Below are 18,232 nucleotides of genomic sequence, written 5' to 3' on the forward strand. Positions count from 1 at the left end.
TGACTGACTGCAGCTCGTCACACATATTAGAACCTAAATTACCTTTGACAGGCTCAGTGGCAACCTACTGTAATTGAAAAATTATACGACCCTGATTATAGCTACTTAGAAGTCATAAACAACATTTTGCAGTCCAGATATTTGGGGCATCCTGAGTGCCATTAAAACATGAAACTGAGTTGATATTGATTGTTAATAGTGGCCTAACCTCCCTGACTTTTAGACAAAAATAAATAAATGAAAACCATTAAGCTGAGTTTTTGGCTGGCCCTGTGCCACTGATCAATGCCATGTAACATCCAAAAAGGAGATTTTCAAAATCAAAGCTGTCGCTATAGCAACGCCCCTGCCAGATTCCACCAATCAATGGAGTCTGTGGGGTTGTGAGATGCGCCAGGGAAAGGCCAGCGTCCTACATAAAGAGTGCGGGACAGGGAGCCGGGCGGCACACTCGGGGCAACACACTTTTCTGCACTCACACGACAAAGGCACAGCAGCAAGAAGAAAAGTCAGGAGAAGAGTGGCACAGGGTAAGGAAGACTAGGGGAAAGGAAAAAGAGAGTAACTGAGAAGATATGGTGCGCTCCTGTGAACAAGGGATCCCTGCCTGGGTCGCTGTGGGCACCCTGCTCTTCTTAATCCACTCTGTCACAGTCAGAGGAGGTAAGATAAGAAATAGCATGAGTACTTCCAATTGTTTGCTTTTACAGAGTTATATCAACTTCACATCCTTTTTTTAGTGCCTTACAGTTTAAGAGAAGCTGTTTTGTTCTATTTCAGTTCAGCTTCCCCCATATTGTCAGTGGGTAGTAGGGCACGGCATGAATAGTGGCTTGTGCTCAGCCTCAGGGCAGGGGTTGAGTATTATTTATCTAGTCTACTTATTCTGTCCTCAGCTCTGTCTGCCGGGTGCAGAGAAAGAAAGACAAGCCCATTTGCTGCCTGGCTTTGTGCCGGCTCAGTAAAACGGTACAGTATAAGCTCTGAGGTGATGCTTTGCTTGCCTCCTGAAGAAGATCAGACTTTACCGATGTTGACCAAAGCTATTGAAGGCCACATTTCTGTGCTGTCAGATACGTTTTCATTTGAGATTCCTCATGGGCAAAGACTCCTTTAATCTTATATTTGGGAACTGTGTATTTTTATTTTCAGCTTCAGTGAAAAGGACACTGAAACAGCCTTTATTCATAACTTGTTTGTCCTTTTAAAATGTTTCTCTCAGATATTTGAAAAATCTGAAATAAAAAAACTGCTTCCCTATGTGTGATTAATGAATTGTTCCAATTGGATGTGGTGTGCCATAATCATTTATAGAAACACCCCCCCCTCACCATGCTCAGCTGGCTCATGGTGCTGGCTGCATAATTGGAAGAAGGTTACTTTGAAGTATAGGGGTGCTTGATTGTGGTAGAGATATGGGAGCCCTTCCAGGGAGCCAATGTGCTCCCCCTGTGGCTTATTAAACCCCCAGTTGCAGGCCGACTGACGGCTGTGGCAGAATGGAAACAGCAGCTTGTCACTCTCAGTCTTTTCATGTGTGATTCTCCAGTAGGGGCTTCTTGTACTTGCGCATAAGAGGGCCCATAGAAGCAGCAATCTGCAATGGCACTGCAAACTCAGGATTATTTTCTGAGCACTTATAGTGGCGGATGTTTTCTGACTCAGTCACTCAGCTTGTTCTCATCAATTGAAACCAGAAAAATAGATGGACGTGCAAATCTGTCTTTTCCCAGATACATATTTTCAGTTGTGGTTTTGTCGATGTGTTACGGAGTGCTTGCTGTCTCAAATCTGATTTAAGCTGTTGATCATGAACTCGGCTGTGAATTCTTGAAATGCAAAGTCAGGCTGATGCAAATTACATTTAACAAAATCAGAAATAATGCAGGCGCTAATGATTGAAAATGTGTTTATTATTATTATTACATTATTACATTGCATTTAGCTGACGCTTTTATCCAAAGTGACTTACAATAAGTGCATTCGACCAGGAAGATACAACCTTGAAGAAAACAGAATCATATAAGTACATCAGGTTTCATAGAGCCAAACATTTCAAGTGCTACTCAACTGGCTTTAGATAAGCCAGCCCTTTATTAGTATATAAGTGCTTTGTTAGTAATTCTATCGCTCAAAGTGGAGTCGAAAGAGATGAGTTTTCAGTCTGCGCCGGAAGATGTGCAAGCTATCTGCTGTTTATATTCTTTTTAATGCTAATACATCAGATTTCCTCTGGCTTTGAATATTCATGGTTGTTTTCCTGTTAAGTGCTGCTAGTCCATCACCTTGCACTTTATTTCCACAGCTGCCCTGAAGCAGGAGGTACCATTGGACAGTGGGGCCACGGTGCTGAATCACTCCATGAGTATGGTGCAGCGAATGGAGAGCCTGCTGGCCCTAGGGAACAGCAGTGATGTCACTCTCCGGGTGCAGACCATCAACACGGACGAGGTGAAGGTGATCCAGGCCCACAGCCTGGTTCTCACGCTGCAGAGTGAGGTGTTTGAGGAACTGCTGCTTAGTCGCAACAACAGCTATTTGCTTTTGAGAGAAACGCCTGATTGTGCAGCTGTCTTTGACAAGTTTATCAGGTGAGGGTGAGGTGTAATCATTTGTTCAGATTTAATTAGGTTTAATTTGGTTAAACTTATTAAAACCATTATATAATCTCGGCAGCTACTTGTAGATGTTTTTGATCTTCACTCACCATTTTATCTCTCCGTTGGAGAAGTGAGATACTCCATCTGGTGAAATATTCTAAAATTACACCTGCTGTTTGAGGCTCACGGTTGAAAGCGGAAAGTGTGGGTTTATTCAGTGACTCAGATGTGAGAAGGGAAACAAAGATGTATTCCTTATTGAAAGATATACTATTTTTAGTCTTTCAAAAATATCTGTTGATGACTATTGCAGCTTTGTTTTTCTCTTCTAGGTATCTGTACTGCGGTGACATCTCAGTGCGGCTAGATCAGGCTGTTTCTCTGCATAAGCTGGCCAGCAAGTATCGAGTGTGGGGCCTTCAACAGGGTCTAACTCAGTTTATGACCCAACATCTGTCTAGTGATTCACCCACAGGCCATGTGATTGGCTGGTACAACTATGCATTACAAATGGGGGACATGGTCCTGCGGGACAGCTGCCTGCAGTATCTGTCCTGGAACTTGTCCTCTGTGTTTCAGAGCGCAGAATGGAGCTCCATCAGTGAAGACCTGCTCTTTTCCTTGCTCCAGCGCTCTGACCTCATTCTGCAGAGTGAGCTGGAGCTCTACGAGGCCCTGGAGGCCTGGATCAGCCAGAACCAGCCTGTCAGTTCAACAGTGGAAAGTGCCCTAAAGGCTGTTCGATACGGCATGATCCCCCCTCATCACCTATTCCGTCTTCAAAAGCAATCCCCCCTCATGCAGAAGCATTACGAGTCTATCCGAGATCTACTCTACTTAGCTTTCCAATTTCACTCCGCCTCACCTATCCAACTGGCAAAGTTCTTCGATGTTAACTGCAGTATTTTCACACCCCGTAACTACCTGTCCACATCCTGGGGTTCCCCTTGGGTTATCAATAATCCCACCCGTGATGACCGCAGTTTCAGCTTCCAGACCCAGCTCGGGCCCAGCGGCCATGACTCCAGTAAGCGAGTGACCTGGAACGCCCTCTTCTCCCCTCGCTGGCTCCCACTCAGTGCCAGGTCAACCTACACTGAGCTGGGTGCCATGCAGCCTACACGCACAGATGGTGGTCGACCTCGCATTATTGTAACACCAGCCACTTCCAGCCCAGACTTTGCTGGTGTGAGTTTCCAAAAGACGGTGATCGTGATGGCAAGACAACAAGGAAAAATTGTGGTTCGCCACGTCTACAACTTCCACCAGAGCACTGAGGAGGCTGGGGATTTCTTGGTGGATGCTGACCTGCAGCGCCGTGCATCAGAGTACCTGATTGATAGCTCCCTCTATCTGCACATTGTAATAAAACCTCTCTACCATACCCTCCTTGTTGCCAGGAAATAAAAGCAGTGATGTGTGTGGCCTTACCATACGTAGCCACCATTCACCCACACAATCACATGCACATATTCCAAAGTGAACTCATATCACAGCACATGTTTATGCATCAGGTCTGTGACATCTATATTTGGTAAGAAGGTTTTTTTTTGTAACATACAAAACTATTACAGCTTAACTATCACAATAACAATAGCGGTTTTCAGTATTTCATGCATACTAAGAAAAAAACATTTCATGTACTGTATTTTGTTCAAAAGTATTGTAGTCCAGCAGTTGTTTCCCTTGAATTACTTGGATCCACGTGATGGTTAATGTTTTTTCATAGGTACTAGAGATGTTTTGCTTTAAAATAAGATGTATTGCTTTTATTTTTTCTCATTCGACTTCTCAGCAACCAAATATAGATTTGAGTTAAATACTAATACTTTCCATACCAACATGTGTTGATTAAACTTAAATCCCTTTATTGGTGTTCCTTTACTGTAGTTGACTAATGCAAGACAGTGAGTTCTTTAGTATTCTATTGTTTTTGTATTACCTATTGATACATAATGCATTTTGTCTTGCTTTTAATAAACTGCACCAGTATTTGATGTTCATCCTCCAACAAATAAAATAAAAACAATTTAAAATGAGTATTTCTGTGTCGAGTGGTTTGCCCTTCAAATATAAAATCTACGAGATCGTAGTTAGTGACATATTTGTTGGTAAATGACTGGTATTGTTGGAGAATAATCTCGCTTTATTTACAGAGAAAGTGCTCACACAATACAAACTACTTATCCCATGATGCTTAGTACGAAACAGGAAATACGTCATTACGTCGTTGGAACCTTCAGCTGTCAGACTTTGGCCACCCTAAAAGTGTAGGTTTTGTTAGCAAACTAACTCGAACTGTTCAACCCGCGCAGACTTTATTCAAAGTTGTGCATCCATCTGCGGATTGATCTTTGAACGCGCCAGCTGGTGATTGTAGCACTAAGATTGCACGAAGACGAACTGTTTAGTTTTAATCGCTGCTAGTTTTTGCACAAGCCAGCGATCCTGAGCGGGTGTAAGGCTAGATGCAGGGAGGGAGGGAGTAAAAAAAGGCAAAAGTCTTTGTGCTTCCCTTCCCCCTCATCAAAGCAAAGGGGAAATGTCTCTGTCTAAAGGAGGTAAGTGGTGTTTTTCCACTCTTTTTTTAAAAGTAACTGTGCATATACTATATTAAGACGTGTCGTTTGCGTGGAAGTAATTTAGCTAGCTATGTTTCAGAAATGTAACCTTGCCAGGTGGAAAGCTGCATGTATGAGGGGAGAAAAATAAGCTAGCCAGCATGTCTTTCCTGCTTTCTATCATTATGCGAAGTCTCTGGACACACTGCTGTCTGAAGGTATTCATCGTAGACTTACTGATATTGTGCTAATTTATAGTTTGTACTATTAATATTTGAGCTAAATGCTTCACTCGCGTCCTCGTTTAAGTTCCCGTGTTGTGATAAGCTAACACCGTTTTCACGACAATACTTTTGCCAAACTGTAAATCAGAACCAACCTGCCCCTCAGCTGGGAATCACCGCGCTGCCGGGATTAGTTTCTCCCCTACGATAAAGTGGGACCACAGGTGTTAATATTTTCCGACCTCCTGACTCATGACTGCTCGTTTGGGGTGAAGTTATTTTTGCTTTGGCAAGTGTGTTGGCGCACAAATATTTTTAGCACTGCAACCAACTAAATGCATTTTTTTTCCGTCGGTGGAAATTGTTGTTTTATTTTTAAAACAGGCGGCGAAGCTAAGAAACCATGGCGCTATCACACACTTCCGCCAGTCAGTCATTGAGTCTGTGTAATCTGCGTACACTGTTGAATAAAACACACACCTTGGAAAAATCAAGGTCCTTCCTCTGCCACACACACACACACACACACACACACACACACACACACACACACACACACACACACACACACACACACACACACACACACACACACACATTATGATGATGTCAATTTACATTTCAAGTTCACCGCTTGTGCTGTTACACAATCATACTAGCGTTACCATGGTCGGGAGTACACACTGTTTTCAGAGGGCTGTGTAGATTGGTGCTTCTGCTCAGGCAATCACAGCCTTTGGCCTACCATGGCATGTTTTGACTTGCAGCACCAATACCTTGTGCAGCCTCTCTTTGTTGACAGTTCACTGGCTGCAAGCAGATTCTCTATAGCTGCTACACTGGTTCTGTGCTGTAATTACTGTGTGCACTGATAGGTCTTTGTGAAAGTGTTTTTTGTTCTCTCTCCCTCTGGCCACTACATGATTGTGCCTTCCGTGGTCAAGGAAGGAGCGGGCCTGAGTGCATTGAAGGGCTTTCCATGGTATTGCTGAGGCTTGTTTGGAGATTGGGTTCCCCCTAACGGCACTGATAGGGTGGTGTGGAAGATTATATGGGCATGAGTCATCCTTTTTCTGTATATGGACCCACTCTGAGGCGGGAGCTTCCTGATGGTGACTAGTCACACAGCTATTGACATTTTGATCTCATGCACGATCCTGGAATTCTTGTTCACATTACGCACTGCACCGTGGATAGTTTCCACTGAACATCTTTTGGTTTTCTAAGAACTGCTGCATTTCCTGTCGAAGCGCACCAAGCCACTGCTTCTCTCACAAGTAGATGATACTGATAACTCCAACACAGCATCAGTAGAACAAGATGGACACAATGATCAATACTTGCAATTAAAACACTGTAGCTTAAGAAATGTTTTCCTTTGTAAAGACAAATACAGGTTGTGGAGATGTTAGAACGCGACTTGGCTTCATTGCACACATTGATATTAACATTATTGTTCATTGTATACAACCAACTATGCCGTGAATAAAGAGCAATCTCTGGGAAATGGCATTTGTTAACGTGATATACTCTTGACTGCAGCTGAGGCTCTGTGTCCTGTCAAGCTTAGTGCGAGGGCCAGTTGCAGCAGAAAGCTTTCTGAAGCTGGCCTCGGTCGGCCCTATTGGAGAAAGCGAGCAGCGGGAAGCAAGCAGGCCAAGTGAAGTGACATCATATTTCCCAAAAGGTCCTGACAGTTGTTGTGTTTTAGGCGGATGTGTCCAGTCTGGCTGTGAGTCATATTCCAGCAAACACTTGCAGCTTGCCTTCCTGAATGGAGTTATGAGTATTTCAAATCCATTAATATTTCACAGTAAATAAGCCTTGCAGTAACTATGACTTCATTGAAACAAAACACTGCATAGAGTGAAAGATAGTTTGGCAGATATCTCAAATAGCTTAATAACTGTTTTTGTACTTCCCTGCGATGTTCGCATGCTAACACATTTTGGTCCATGAACAAAAGACTGTCTTACTTGTCAGGTCATCAGAAATCTTTGAGTGCTCGTGCTTTATCCCACGCAGAGGAAATGCAAAATCTATTTTTGACTGAGCATGTGTGAGTAAATCACACTTCAATCTCTCCCTACCACATGAGACTGCCACAGTCTGTCCAGACACTGGAGGCCTATTTTAGGGCTGCAGCACAAAATGGACCTGTCTGATGTTTCAGTGGTTGAACATAAAATCTAAAATCTTTGTTAAACTTCACTTCCCTTCCAGCTTAATCTAGCAAGGAGGGGTTTACCCAACTTACTTCCTCCACACTGGAGTATTGTGACTCACTCGATGGCAAACACAACCCAACAGAATGAATAAGAGCTGTTGCATTTCTTCTAAAGTGAAGGTATTTGTGCATGAAACCAGTTTCTCTGAACTGGAGTAGAATAATTGCACAGCCTGTCCTGAGCATGCAGTAGTACCAGAACAGGAAATAAACAGCCAGGACTGAAATGTTTCTCATCATATCCCTGTGGGTGGGAACATTTAAGCACACGGAGGTAAAGGTCAAGAAAAGGGTTCTATTTTTCCTGTTGACCTTCACAACAAGAGCTCACATGCTGAACTCAAGTGTCCGTGTCAAGAAAAGTGGAGTTGTTTTTGCTTTGTTGCTACTCGTAGGCCCGGTAGCTGTGTCATTCTGGCAGGGACTTACAGCCTCTTGTGGGAAGTCCCAGAGGCTTCCGGTAAATTGTGTTTATGAATGGACTGCTGTCACTGATTCAACACAGACAAGGTCCAGGAAGTGCAGTTTACCGCACTATAATCAAGAAATTTAAAACTAAACTATAGAAAAAAAACATTGATGGGCGGTTTGATAAGAATTATAGTATCAGTACAAATTTAAAAAATCTTCCCCTGCACCTGCCTTTTTTTCCATTTGAGTCATCATACCAACCTCAGCTTTGAGTCATCTCCTGATAACCGATCACCTGCTGCAGGTTATGGCAAATGAGGCAACTTTATTGAAACCTTGAAAAACCTATTACTACTAGAATAAAATTCCCCATCAACACATGGATGGTGTGAAAACAAGTTCATTGTGCACTTAATAGCCTAAATTAAAATGTAAAGCAAGCCTCCTCTCCACACTCAGGCACAAGTGGTGTGACCATTTGCCTTAGTCCTTTACAAAACTCAGCTAATTATACTACTCTGTCCCTCCTAAATATCGATCCCTGTATGACTATCGTGACGCTGAGATGGTAATGGTTTTCTAATTTCTTGTCTCCAAGGGAAGAAGAAGAACCCTGGGCTGAAGCTGGCCAAAGAAGTGTTTGCACAGCCCCCCCCAGCAGCAGCAGCGTAAGGCTTCTCTTTACAATGGGTTAGAGCTAGATCATTGAAATGGCTTCAGCCTGGTATTGACTTATTGCATCTAATAGAGATACTTTGGGTAAACATCTTTCACTGTTGCTATGTGCATATGTACCGTTCAGTTTATTTATACTGTTTTATACATTTTTTGTATTGTATTTCATTTTTATTCAATGTGCAATGCTCGCCTACATGCAAAGAAAGAAATGACGTCCAGAAATGCAGACATTTAACACTGACTTCAATTACTTATTGCTTCAACTTGATCTCATAATTTATAAATAAACATTTATCTTACAGTGTGAATATTCATTACTGAGTATTATGACATGTCCTTCCTGTCTTAACCTTGCTCTCTCCCTGCAGGCCCCCTCGAGATCTTGACTCGAAAGCTTGCGTCACAATTGGAGACCAGGTAAGATTGGCTATGGTTTCCCTGACACATGCCTTTCTCTCCTGAACACGTACATTAATACAACTTCTGCCTCTTTCCTCTAGAACTTTGTGGTGAAGGCAGATGACTTGGAGCAGATTGGAGAGCTGGGCAGGGGGGCGTACGGCGTGGTCGACAAGATGAAACATGTGCCCAGCGGTGTTATCATGGCTGTCAAGGTGGGCTGGAGGGGGAGGGGGGGGCTTCTCGGGTTACCTGATCTGTTAACGCACCGTGCTTTTTAAAATAGTACCACGACTCATAGATGTATTCAACATATGAGCTCAACTTGTAAACATTTGGATGAGATCTATCCGATTATTATTATTATTATTATTATTAATGTGTAATGTTTGCGTCCCCAGAGGATTCGTGCCACCGTCAACACGCTGGAGCAGAAGAGGCTTCTGATGGACTTGGACATTTCTATGAGGACAGTGGACTGCTTCCACACCGTCACATTCTACGGTGCCCTCTTCAGAGAGGTGAGCACACAAGGACTGTCGTGTGTGTGTGTGTGTGTGTGTGTGTGTGTGTGTGTGTGTGTGTGTGTGTGTTTGTCTTAGGGCAAGGACATTGCTGATTGTGAAGGCTACGTGTGTGTGTGTGTGTGTGTGTGTGTGTGTGTGTGTGTGTGTGTGTGGGGATGTGTGTGTGTGTGTTCATCCTGTTTTAAATTGTTGGGTTTCTTTCAGGGGGATGTCTGGATCTGCATGGAGCTCATGGACACGTCTCTGGATAAGTTCTATAAGAAAGTTATCGAGAAAGGCAAAGACTTCCCAGAGGACATCCTGGGCAAGATCACAGTAGCAGTACGTCCTGTCCCATATGTTTCACTATTAGTGTCACCAGTGATGGAGTTGTTACTCAAAAAAAGTAATATATTACTCATTACTTTAAATAAAAGTAATATATTACTTTACCTCGTTAATCTTTACATTACTTTTGCCTTACTCGGCAACAGCCTATAGCCAAAACTTAAAACGTAGGCCTACATGTGCACACATATAACAATTACTATTGCAATGAGGAAGACATAACACAAGTTTAATAACGGGGAAAATGCTAGTTTTTGCTGCTTGTTTGGAGTCGGCACTCACTCAACATCATCACTCTGGGTGTGGGGGTCTTTAGCTACTAGCTTCGTGTTAGCATGTTGCCTCTGCAGGTGCTTGGAGAGGTTTCATGTTGTTGTGTTTGCAGCAGTGCACCTTACCATCACATTCCTGTCCTTTCTTCTGACACATTTAAAATAATGGGCATACCTCCACCCCTCCAAAGTTATAACTGTTGATGTCTCTGTCTCTGCAGCTCAACCCCTGTGACAGCTGCATGTGGACAAGTCGCGCAAATGTTAGGAAAATATAAACCTGCGGCGGAAATCCCTCTAGTGACTTGAAATATTTAAAATGGTTAAAAAGTTAGACCTATCTTATCTACCCCTGGAACTAGCTAAACTACTTCTAAATGTTTGTTATTTACTGTCGTGGCATTCACTGGATCAGCGAGCTGCATGAGACACAGACGGGCTGTCAGGAGAGGGAGAGGAAAAGAGAGGCTCCGTTTATTAAACCCGCTGTGTTATTATCCAAAGTTACTGTAAACTTCTGAATAATGTAGCAACTACTAGTCTGTCAAAGGGAGAATCTAGTCATTTGTTCGCGCAATGTTAGTATCCTAACTGTAGTGTGATTACTGAATTTATAACAGTAACACGTGACATTACTCCGTTACCGACAAATGTAATATTATTACACCCAACTCACATGCTTTACATTATTACAGGATCGGTCCCAACATGTTGACTTTTCGTCGAGAGCAAATTATGTCCTTTTTTATTTTTTTTACAGCTTTGGCCGCATTCAGTTACTTAGATATGTGGTGCTTTATAAAATATGAGTGACTCCTGGGGAAAAAAAACTATTTAAAAGTTTCTAAAACATAAATATTGTATCATGTATGTGCACGTAAAACACTCTTAACTGAGAAATCATCTTCATCTACATTTCTGGATAATATTATTTAATAATTTCTCCTTTTCTTTAATGTTCTCTCTCCACAGGTTGTCAAGGCCTTAGATCATCTGCACAGTAACCTGTCAGTGATACACAGAGGTAATTCAATTGTCAGTGTATACAGTCTTTAGCTTTCCGTCAATGTTTCTCATTGTTGCTATGCTATGTTCTCCGTCATCATTTTCCCAACATGTCTTTTCCCAGATGTGAAGCCCTCCAATGTTCTGATCAACACTCAGGGCCAAGTGAAAATGTGTGACTTCGGCATCAGTGGCCACCTGGTCGACTCGGTGGCCAAAACAATGGACGCAGGCTGCAAGCCCTACATGGCGGTAATTACGGATTGTTGCATTTTTTTTTTTTAATCAACTGGGGAATTGCTTTTTTAAAATGTCTGAAAAAACAGATCTTACCAGTCCAGGAGGATATTATTCAGTCCTCTGTTTTCCACTTCGCTTCAACATCTCAACTGTATGAATGAATCTTATTTGCATGCCTTTTTTCATTCTTGACGTGGTTTAATTCTTAATAGCTTTCATCTGTAAATATTAATTATAATTCTGTATTTTCCTGTTTATATATTTTAAGTAAATGCAACAAAAAAAAGCTTTCCTTAAAGATGCAGTATAACCATTTATGTTTTTTGTTCAAATCGTTCTCGTATAATATTGGTACTTAATCTGTTGTTAATGATCTCTTTCAGCCTGAGCGGATCAACCCCGACCTCAACCAGAAAGGCTACAGTGTCAAGTCAGACATATGGAGTCTTGGTATCACCATGGTGAGTAGAGTTTGGTTTGAATATGTGAAACTTGATGCCATTTGTGATGCATTTTAGGCAAAATAATCCATGTTTTTTTTATTCACTTTAAACAGAGGTGGGAGAAGTTCTCAGATCGTGTACTTCTAGTAAAAATAGAAGTACCAGAGTAAAAGTACAAAAGTATTGGCATCAAAATATACCTGGAGTACCAAAAGTAAAAGTACTCTTTGGACAAATTGGTCCATTTCTGAATAATATATATATATGATATGTTTTGATTATAATGATTGATTAAAGTGTTATCAAAGCTGTTAAAGGTGCAGCTAGTTTGAATGACTTTGTATACTGCAGGGTGGCTTGTGAATGTTACTCCAGGTTTAAATAACGTTCTTTTTAGGCGTTGATTATATTTCACATTTATTATAAAAAATCTGTAAGTAACTAAAGCTACGAAATAAATGTAGTGGAATAAAAGTACACGATTTACGTCTGAATTGTAGTGGGGTAGAAGTACAAAGAAGCATACAATTTGAAATACTCTATAAAAAAAATATTAAAAAAATGCTACGTGATTATTTCATACATCGCTTACACGACTACAAAAAACTAAATTATTATTCTACCTTGGTTGAATGTATTATTTCATTACTCTATACTCCAATATAATATACAAGTTATTGTACGAAATGCATCAGTGTGTTACTTAGGATAAAAACACCTGTTTCCAAGCAGTAAAGTTTGAACTGTTATTTATTCTGCCTTCTGTGAATTAGTCTGTGATGTTTGTTTTTTAAATTCATAATAAAGCTCAAGCAGTACAACACCATGTTGGTGTGCATTCCCAAGCAAAGTATATTTTGTCAGCGTGATCATTTCTATTTGATGATTAAAACAATAAGGAAATGTCAAAGAGATCCCTCAGGTAAATCCTATTTCCAGCAACACTAATGCTGAGTCATGATGACTGTTGAGAATACACAATTCAAACCTATTGTAGAACTTCTTTTCAGATTTTTTGAAATCAATGAATTTGCTGTTGATAGTCCGTATCACAAGCAGATTGATCAAATCTACTGCAGTCATGTAGTTTAGCTCTATCGTGTACAATCCTTTGTAAACCACCCTTTCTCTGTCTCACAGATTGAACTGGCCATATTGAAATTCCCCTACGACTCATGGGGAACCCCGTTCCAGCAGCTCAAACAGGTGGTGGACGAGCCGTCCCCACAGCTGCCTGCCGACCGTTTCTCCCCAGAGATGGTGGACTTCATCTCCCAGTGGTGAGTCTCGCACCTCCATGTCAGATGTGGAGACCTTCCTCACTTCATGCTCCTCTTGCACCTCGCTGTGTGTGGCGCAGAGACCCAGCAGGGGTCAGTGTTTGCTTTGTGTTTACTGAAAGAGGTGGCCCCAGCACAGTATCTGTACAGTTCTTATCACTTGATTATTTTTAGATGTGGTTTTTATAAAGTTGTTTATAAATGTATATGATATTGTTTTCAGTTTTTTCTCACTTTAGCATGTTTCTCTTTGTTTTTACAGCTTAAGAAAGAAGCCAAATGAGAGACCAGCTTATACAGAATTAATGGTAAGTAGTTTTAAGAGTACTTTTCTTCTTACCGTCAAACGACAACAAAAATGTGTAATGGTTCCACTTTCAAAGTCCCTCTCTGATCAGTCTGCTCTGGTTCTTGCATTTGTCCACAAGACGCCAGAATTAGCTAGTTAACCCACAATGATGTGTTCATTTCAAAAGTGAATAACATCATTAGATAATTTGTTCTCATTTAAGACTAAGTGTTGTCTTTCTTCTTTTGTTGCAGCAACATCCATTTCTCACCCTGCATGACTCCAAAGACACAGACGTGGCCAGTTTTGTCAAGGTCATCCTCAAAGACTGAGGGCCTCCTCCAGGCCCCGGCCCATCAGGCTAGGCGGGACCTGTTAGCAACCAAACCAATGTCCTACCTTTTTTCTTTTTCTTCTTTTTTTTTTTTAAAAACTCACTGGAATGACTCTCACACACAACAGGCGGGCGACCCAAAGACTGACAGCAGCCCAGCAGCACTGGAGAGAGAGAGAGAGAGAGAGAGATAGAGATAGAGAGAGAGAGGTGGTAATAATATGAACTCATACAGTTAAATCCAACTGGAGAGGTTTAATTCGCTCCTCCAAGCTTCCTGTGTGTGCAATTATTCAACTTGTCAAATAGGAACTGAACCAGATTTAATTTTTTTTGCCCCACTCCCCATTTTTATCTCTCTCTTCAGAACGGACAGAGCCAGCCATCATTTCTTTGTGACACATATTGTATGAATATTTTGAATTTCATCTGCAAAAAACCAACAGTTAATGTGTATGTTGTTGTGTATTGAAAGCTATATTTGCATATGCGTTTGTATGTTTCTCATTATACAGACTTTTGATACTGTATATCACCGACAAGTGTGAATTTTACCGGACTAGGGCCTTATCATATCGCATCAGCTGAACCGTACGACCGGGGTCTGTCCTGATTGGTCAGTGCAGGGGCTGCTGTCACTGCAGCGCCATGCTCCTGAGCTGAGACAAACATGTAAGAAATGTCAACAGTCGCATTCTGGACGAGAGGCATTTCATATCATTTCTAGATCTATTACAACGTGATCTAACCCCTGTGTGTGTGTGTGTGTGTGTGTGTGTGTGTGCGTACTCGTCTTTTTTTTGGGTATTAACGAATCGCCTTCACTGCTGCGATCGTTTCTACCTGAAAGTATTCAGGGGTTGCCTAACCAAGCTCACAGCTTTATCTCTTTCTCTGTGCCATTTTGTAAATCGTTCTCATGAATTACTGCATTAACTGTGTTTTTCCTCTTTGTTCTGGTCTTGCGTTTAGATTTGATTTCAGCAGCATTTAAACGCATCCCTTTGCCTACTGTTCTTAATTCTGGAGTCGGCATAGTCTTTTCATATGAGGCACTTACGTTTTCTTTTTCGAGAGATATTATTATGCATTACACAGACAGTATGTTAGGGGAATAATTTATGTGTTGAAGATGTAAATACTATTTCCTTTTTTAATGTAACATGGCACTGTCCTTACCTGGCAGTGCAGATGAGGAGTGGTTGGTAGTAGTCAGTTTTAATGCACACACACACACACACACACACACACACACTTGTACTCGGCCAGCTGACTATTATACACCGATTTTGGACTGATGTGCTGTCAGGCTATACCGCTCAGGTTTCCTCCTTCATGCGGAGATGATCCCATTTTCTTTTTCCCCAGGTCGTACTCCAGAGCCTCTTTTCAGTCCAAGGTGGGCAGCCATTTTCTGTTTTGTCTGACCATACTATGCAGAGCTTCTTCACCTCGGATTCACTGCAAGAGGCCCTTGTCATGTGACAGTTTCCCCACTTCAAGTGTTCAGAGAACTGTGATGGTGATGATGACGGTCATGGCTAGCACTCATTGCCTCTGGTTTACACTGTTGTGCAACCTTTATCAAAAGTCAGTGAGCTAGGTGTATTTATGATTGTGAATAATAAGGGAAAGCTAGCAACACCACAAAGAAGCTGCTATTTTATTTCTTTTTTTCCCCATTTTGTTTTTCTTTTTAGTCTGCCTTCTTTGGATGGCCATTCCCTTGGTGTGTAAAAGTTGTGTTTTTACGCTGGTCACAATGAGAATGGAACACTTGCTCTACCTCTTCCTCCTTCACTCTATTCGCCACCTTGTCATTGAGTGGGACTGACAAACTTGAACTATATGGAAAGACAAAAAATAAAGGCTTTATTGTTCAGAATGTTCGTTTTGAAGCTTTCCTTTCATGATTGATGCTTGTTTAGCAATGACGGAAGTAGTTCACTTGACAAATGCAGAGATCACAACCCTGTCAACATTTAGAGAATGAGGCTGGCAAACATTTCTATATCTTTATTTTTGTCATGAAAATACCAAAAGTAACTATATATTGTATATGAGAAATGTACAATCCTACCCAAGTCTTATAAATGCAGTGTTTTGACATCTGATAAGTCTAACTCATTTAGCTATTTTTTAAAGTGAACATATTGAATTGTATGTCATCATTTCTCTACAACCTGCTCCCACTGACTATCCCCAATGCTTTGGTAAAATGCAGGACAGTTTTTGCACTTCGTAATATTCTAAATTCACAAATCACTGCTGTTTTAGTTACTTGTGTCAATAACTTTACAGTTCACAGCTGAAGGTTTATGTTGTAACACTCAGAACTTGTTTAAAATCTGGCTGGGCAAAGCTCTTTTGTTATCCAAACAAGAATAGCGCTAACTAATTCAACCTTTTTGCGATTCTTGTAGCTGTCAAAACATTTTAAGAGAAAATTGCTTCCTGCAATGAAGCACATTTTAATTGTATTAAACAAAAAAGCAAAGCTAAAATCTCAATTTTATCCTCAGTTAAAATGTTGTCTCAAATTTGATAGGTGTTTTGCAGCAAGTCTCTTTTCAAAGTCAACTTTAATTTCAATTAGTCTGTGTGTTTGTACAGACAGAGATCGAAATAACGTTTCCAACAATCCCTAATTCAAATATGTATAATATATATGTATATACATACATATATACAATCAACAGACACATTTGCACACATTATAAAACACAACACTCAATATATAGAAAATAACAGTCACTTCAATATCTTAGGGAATGTACATAGTGCAAGATTGTCCAGAGCATGCGTTTTACGGTTGACCCACTTAATTCCTACTTCCCTGTCACTAACAGCTCCACTTAAGGCTCTCGTTCCTTTAATCAACAACAGAGACACTGGAGCTGACTGATCCAGCTGATAAAAGGCGGCCAAGCAGTCTCAAACTGACTTTCCTACTCGCACACCGGTCTGCAAGAACATGTTTTTCATCCTCTAACATGCATGTGTGAAAAATGTATTGTGCAATAAAAGTGTGATTCAAGCTACTAAGGTGGAAAAGTTACATGTAGATTCATAACACATGTCTGGTAAATAACCCCTCATGCTGAACTCCATTTTCCAAACAAAAAATTAACTTGCTTTTATATAATATTTTGCCTGTTAAACAGTTTCCATCTGCGTAGACATCCTTATGTAAGCACAGAGAAGTGAACACATATTTTTATTGCATGTCGTGATTCTTCAGGATGTGTGATGAATAGAAAGAAGACTCTTATTTTGATGGCTCTTTCTGAGTGCTTTTCTGCTGTGAATGTTAACAACAGGGGTTAACAAAAGCTCATTACTCCGCTCTGAGTGTTTGTCAAAGACCGATGACTTCATGCCAGGATGAGAAAACTCAATGCCATGTAGACTGCAGGCAGTGGGTCCAGTGTTTTGTGCAGCCGAACGAAAGACTCTTTTTAGGAAAGGAGGCCTTCGATGATAACGACTTGCATAATGCCGCTCAAAAGATTGGCGTGTGAGTCGAAAAAGTAGGCAGTTGAATTACTGTCCCGGCTCAATTCAATGTGGACTGTGATGCAGAAGTGAATCAAACCTCTCTAAACTGCAAATGTTAGCAACTTGGCAGCGTAGCAGTGAAATGGTTGGGTAATTGTGCCTTATTTTGTACATTACAAAGAATGGTCAAAATGCAAGAAATTACTCAATCAACTCAAGTAACGTACTTATCAGTGGTACTCAAACATAAGGACCTTTCATTTTACTTGATTTATTCCAAATTATAACATACCTTGCACAACAGGAGATACGTCTTTATTCATTAGCTTACTAAATTAGTCTTGCAGCCCAGCAGTACAATGCTACTTACACGTTAATGCTTTAAATGAAATAATATACAATTAACTAAAATACACAGTGGATTTATGTATTCCATATCTTTAACAGCCAAAATGTGAAATCCCATTGGACCCCAATTATTCCAAGCTTGCAACCCCAGCATGACAGCAGCCTGCTTTTAAGGTGCATATTAGAAATATATATGATACTGTCGCAAGTTATCACACGCTTTTGATTTGAACCTTCTCCTTTGATTTAAGGGAAGGGTGAAGCAAGCCAGGGCTGTTTCGTCTTTTCCGCTCAGCCTTGACTGTATTCTTTTTTCTCAGGAAGGTCTGATCTAGCAAGAGAGCCTACGTGATTACATTTGTGCTTATTTTTTCTCTGTTAAGTTTGGGAACTCCGTTAGTTGTTACCCCGAGGGACCCACACATTGACAGATGAGTGCCAGACAAGACATAGTAAATATGTGCACTCCATTTTGGAATTGTTTCCTTAGTGTTTTGCCAAATCTCACGATCTCCTGACCTGCTTACGTCCTGGAGATGGAAATGAAGGGGAAGCTTTTGCAGCTCATT

The 18,232-nt window shown here is 41.0% G+C and overlaps 2 protein-coding genes across 2 annotated transcripts; both read left to right on the plus strand.

Annotated features, from left to right (window-relative positions):
• Window positions 1–405: 405 nt before the first annotated feature.
• On the plus strand, window positions 406–4,639 carry btbd17b (BTB (POZ) domain containing 17b). Its single transcript, XM_010769743.1, has 3 exons — window positions 406–663; window positions 2,306–2,591; window positions 2,933–4,639. The coding sequence occupies exons 1-3, from the start codon at window positions 576–578 to the stop codon at window positions 4,005–4,007; spliced, it is 1,449 nt and encodes a 482-aa protein (XP_010768045.1). The 5' UTR covers window positions 406–575; the 3' UTR covers window positions 4,008–4,639.
• Window positions 4,640–4,843: 204 nt separating this feature from the next.
• map2k6 (mitogen-activated protein kinase kinase 6) lies at window positions 4,844–14,123 on the plus strand. Its single transcript, XM_010769744.1, has 12 exons — window positions 4,844–5,161; window positions 8,622–8,691; window positions 9,070–9,118; window positions 9,202–9,315; window positions 9,502–9,621; window positions 9,832–9,948; window positions 11,199–11,250; window positions 11,356–11,483; window positions 11,855–11,932; window positions 13,055–13,194; window positions 13,457–13,502; window positions 13,738–14,123. Exons 1-12 carry the CDS (start codon window positions 5,143–5,145, stop codon window positions 13,813–13,815), a joined length of 1,011 nt encoding a protein of 336 aa, XP_010768046.1. The 5' UTR covers window positions 4,844–5,142; the 3' UTR covers window positions 13,816–14,123.
• The last annotated feature ends 4,109 nt before the right edge of the window (window positions 14,124–18,232 follow it).

Source organism: Notothenia coriiceps, unplaced genomic scaffold (assembly GCF_000735185.1).
Source record: "Notothenia coriiceps isolate Sejong01 unplaced genomic scaffold, NC01 NC01_scaffold00007694, whole genome shotgun sequence".
NCBI classification, from domain to species: Eukaryota; Metazoa; Chordata; class Actinopteri; order Perciformes; family Nototheniidae; genus Notothenia; species Notothenia coriiceps.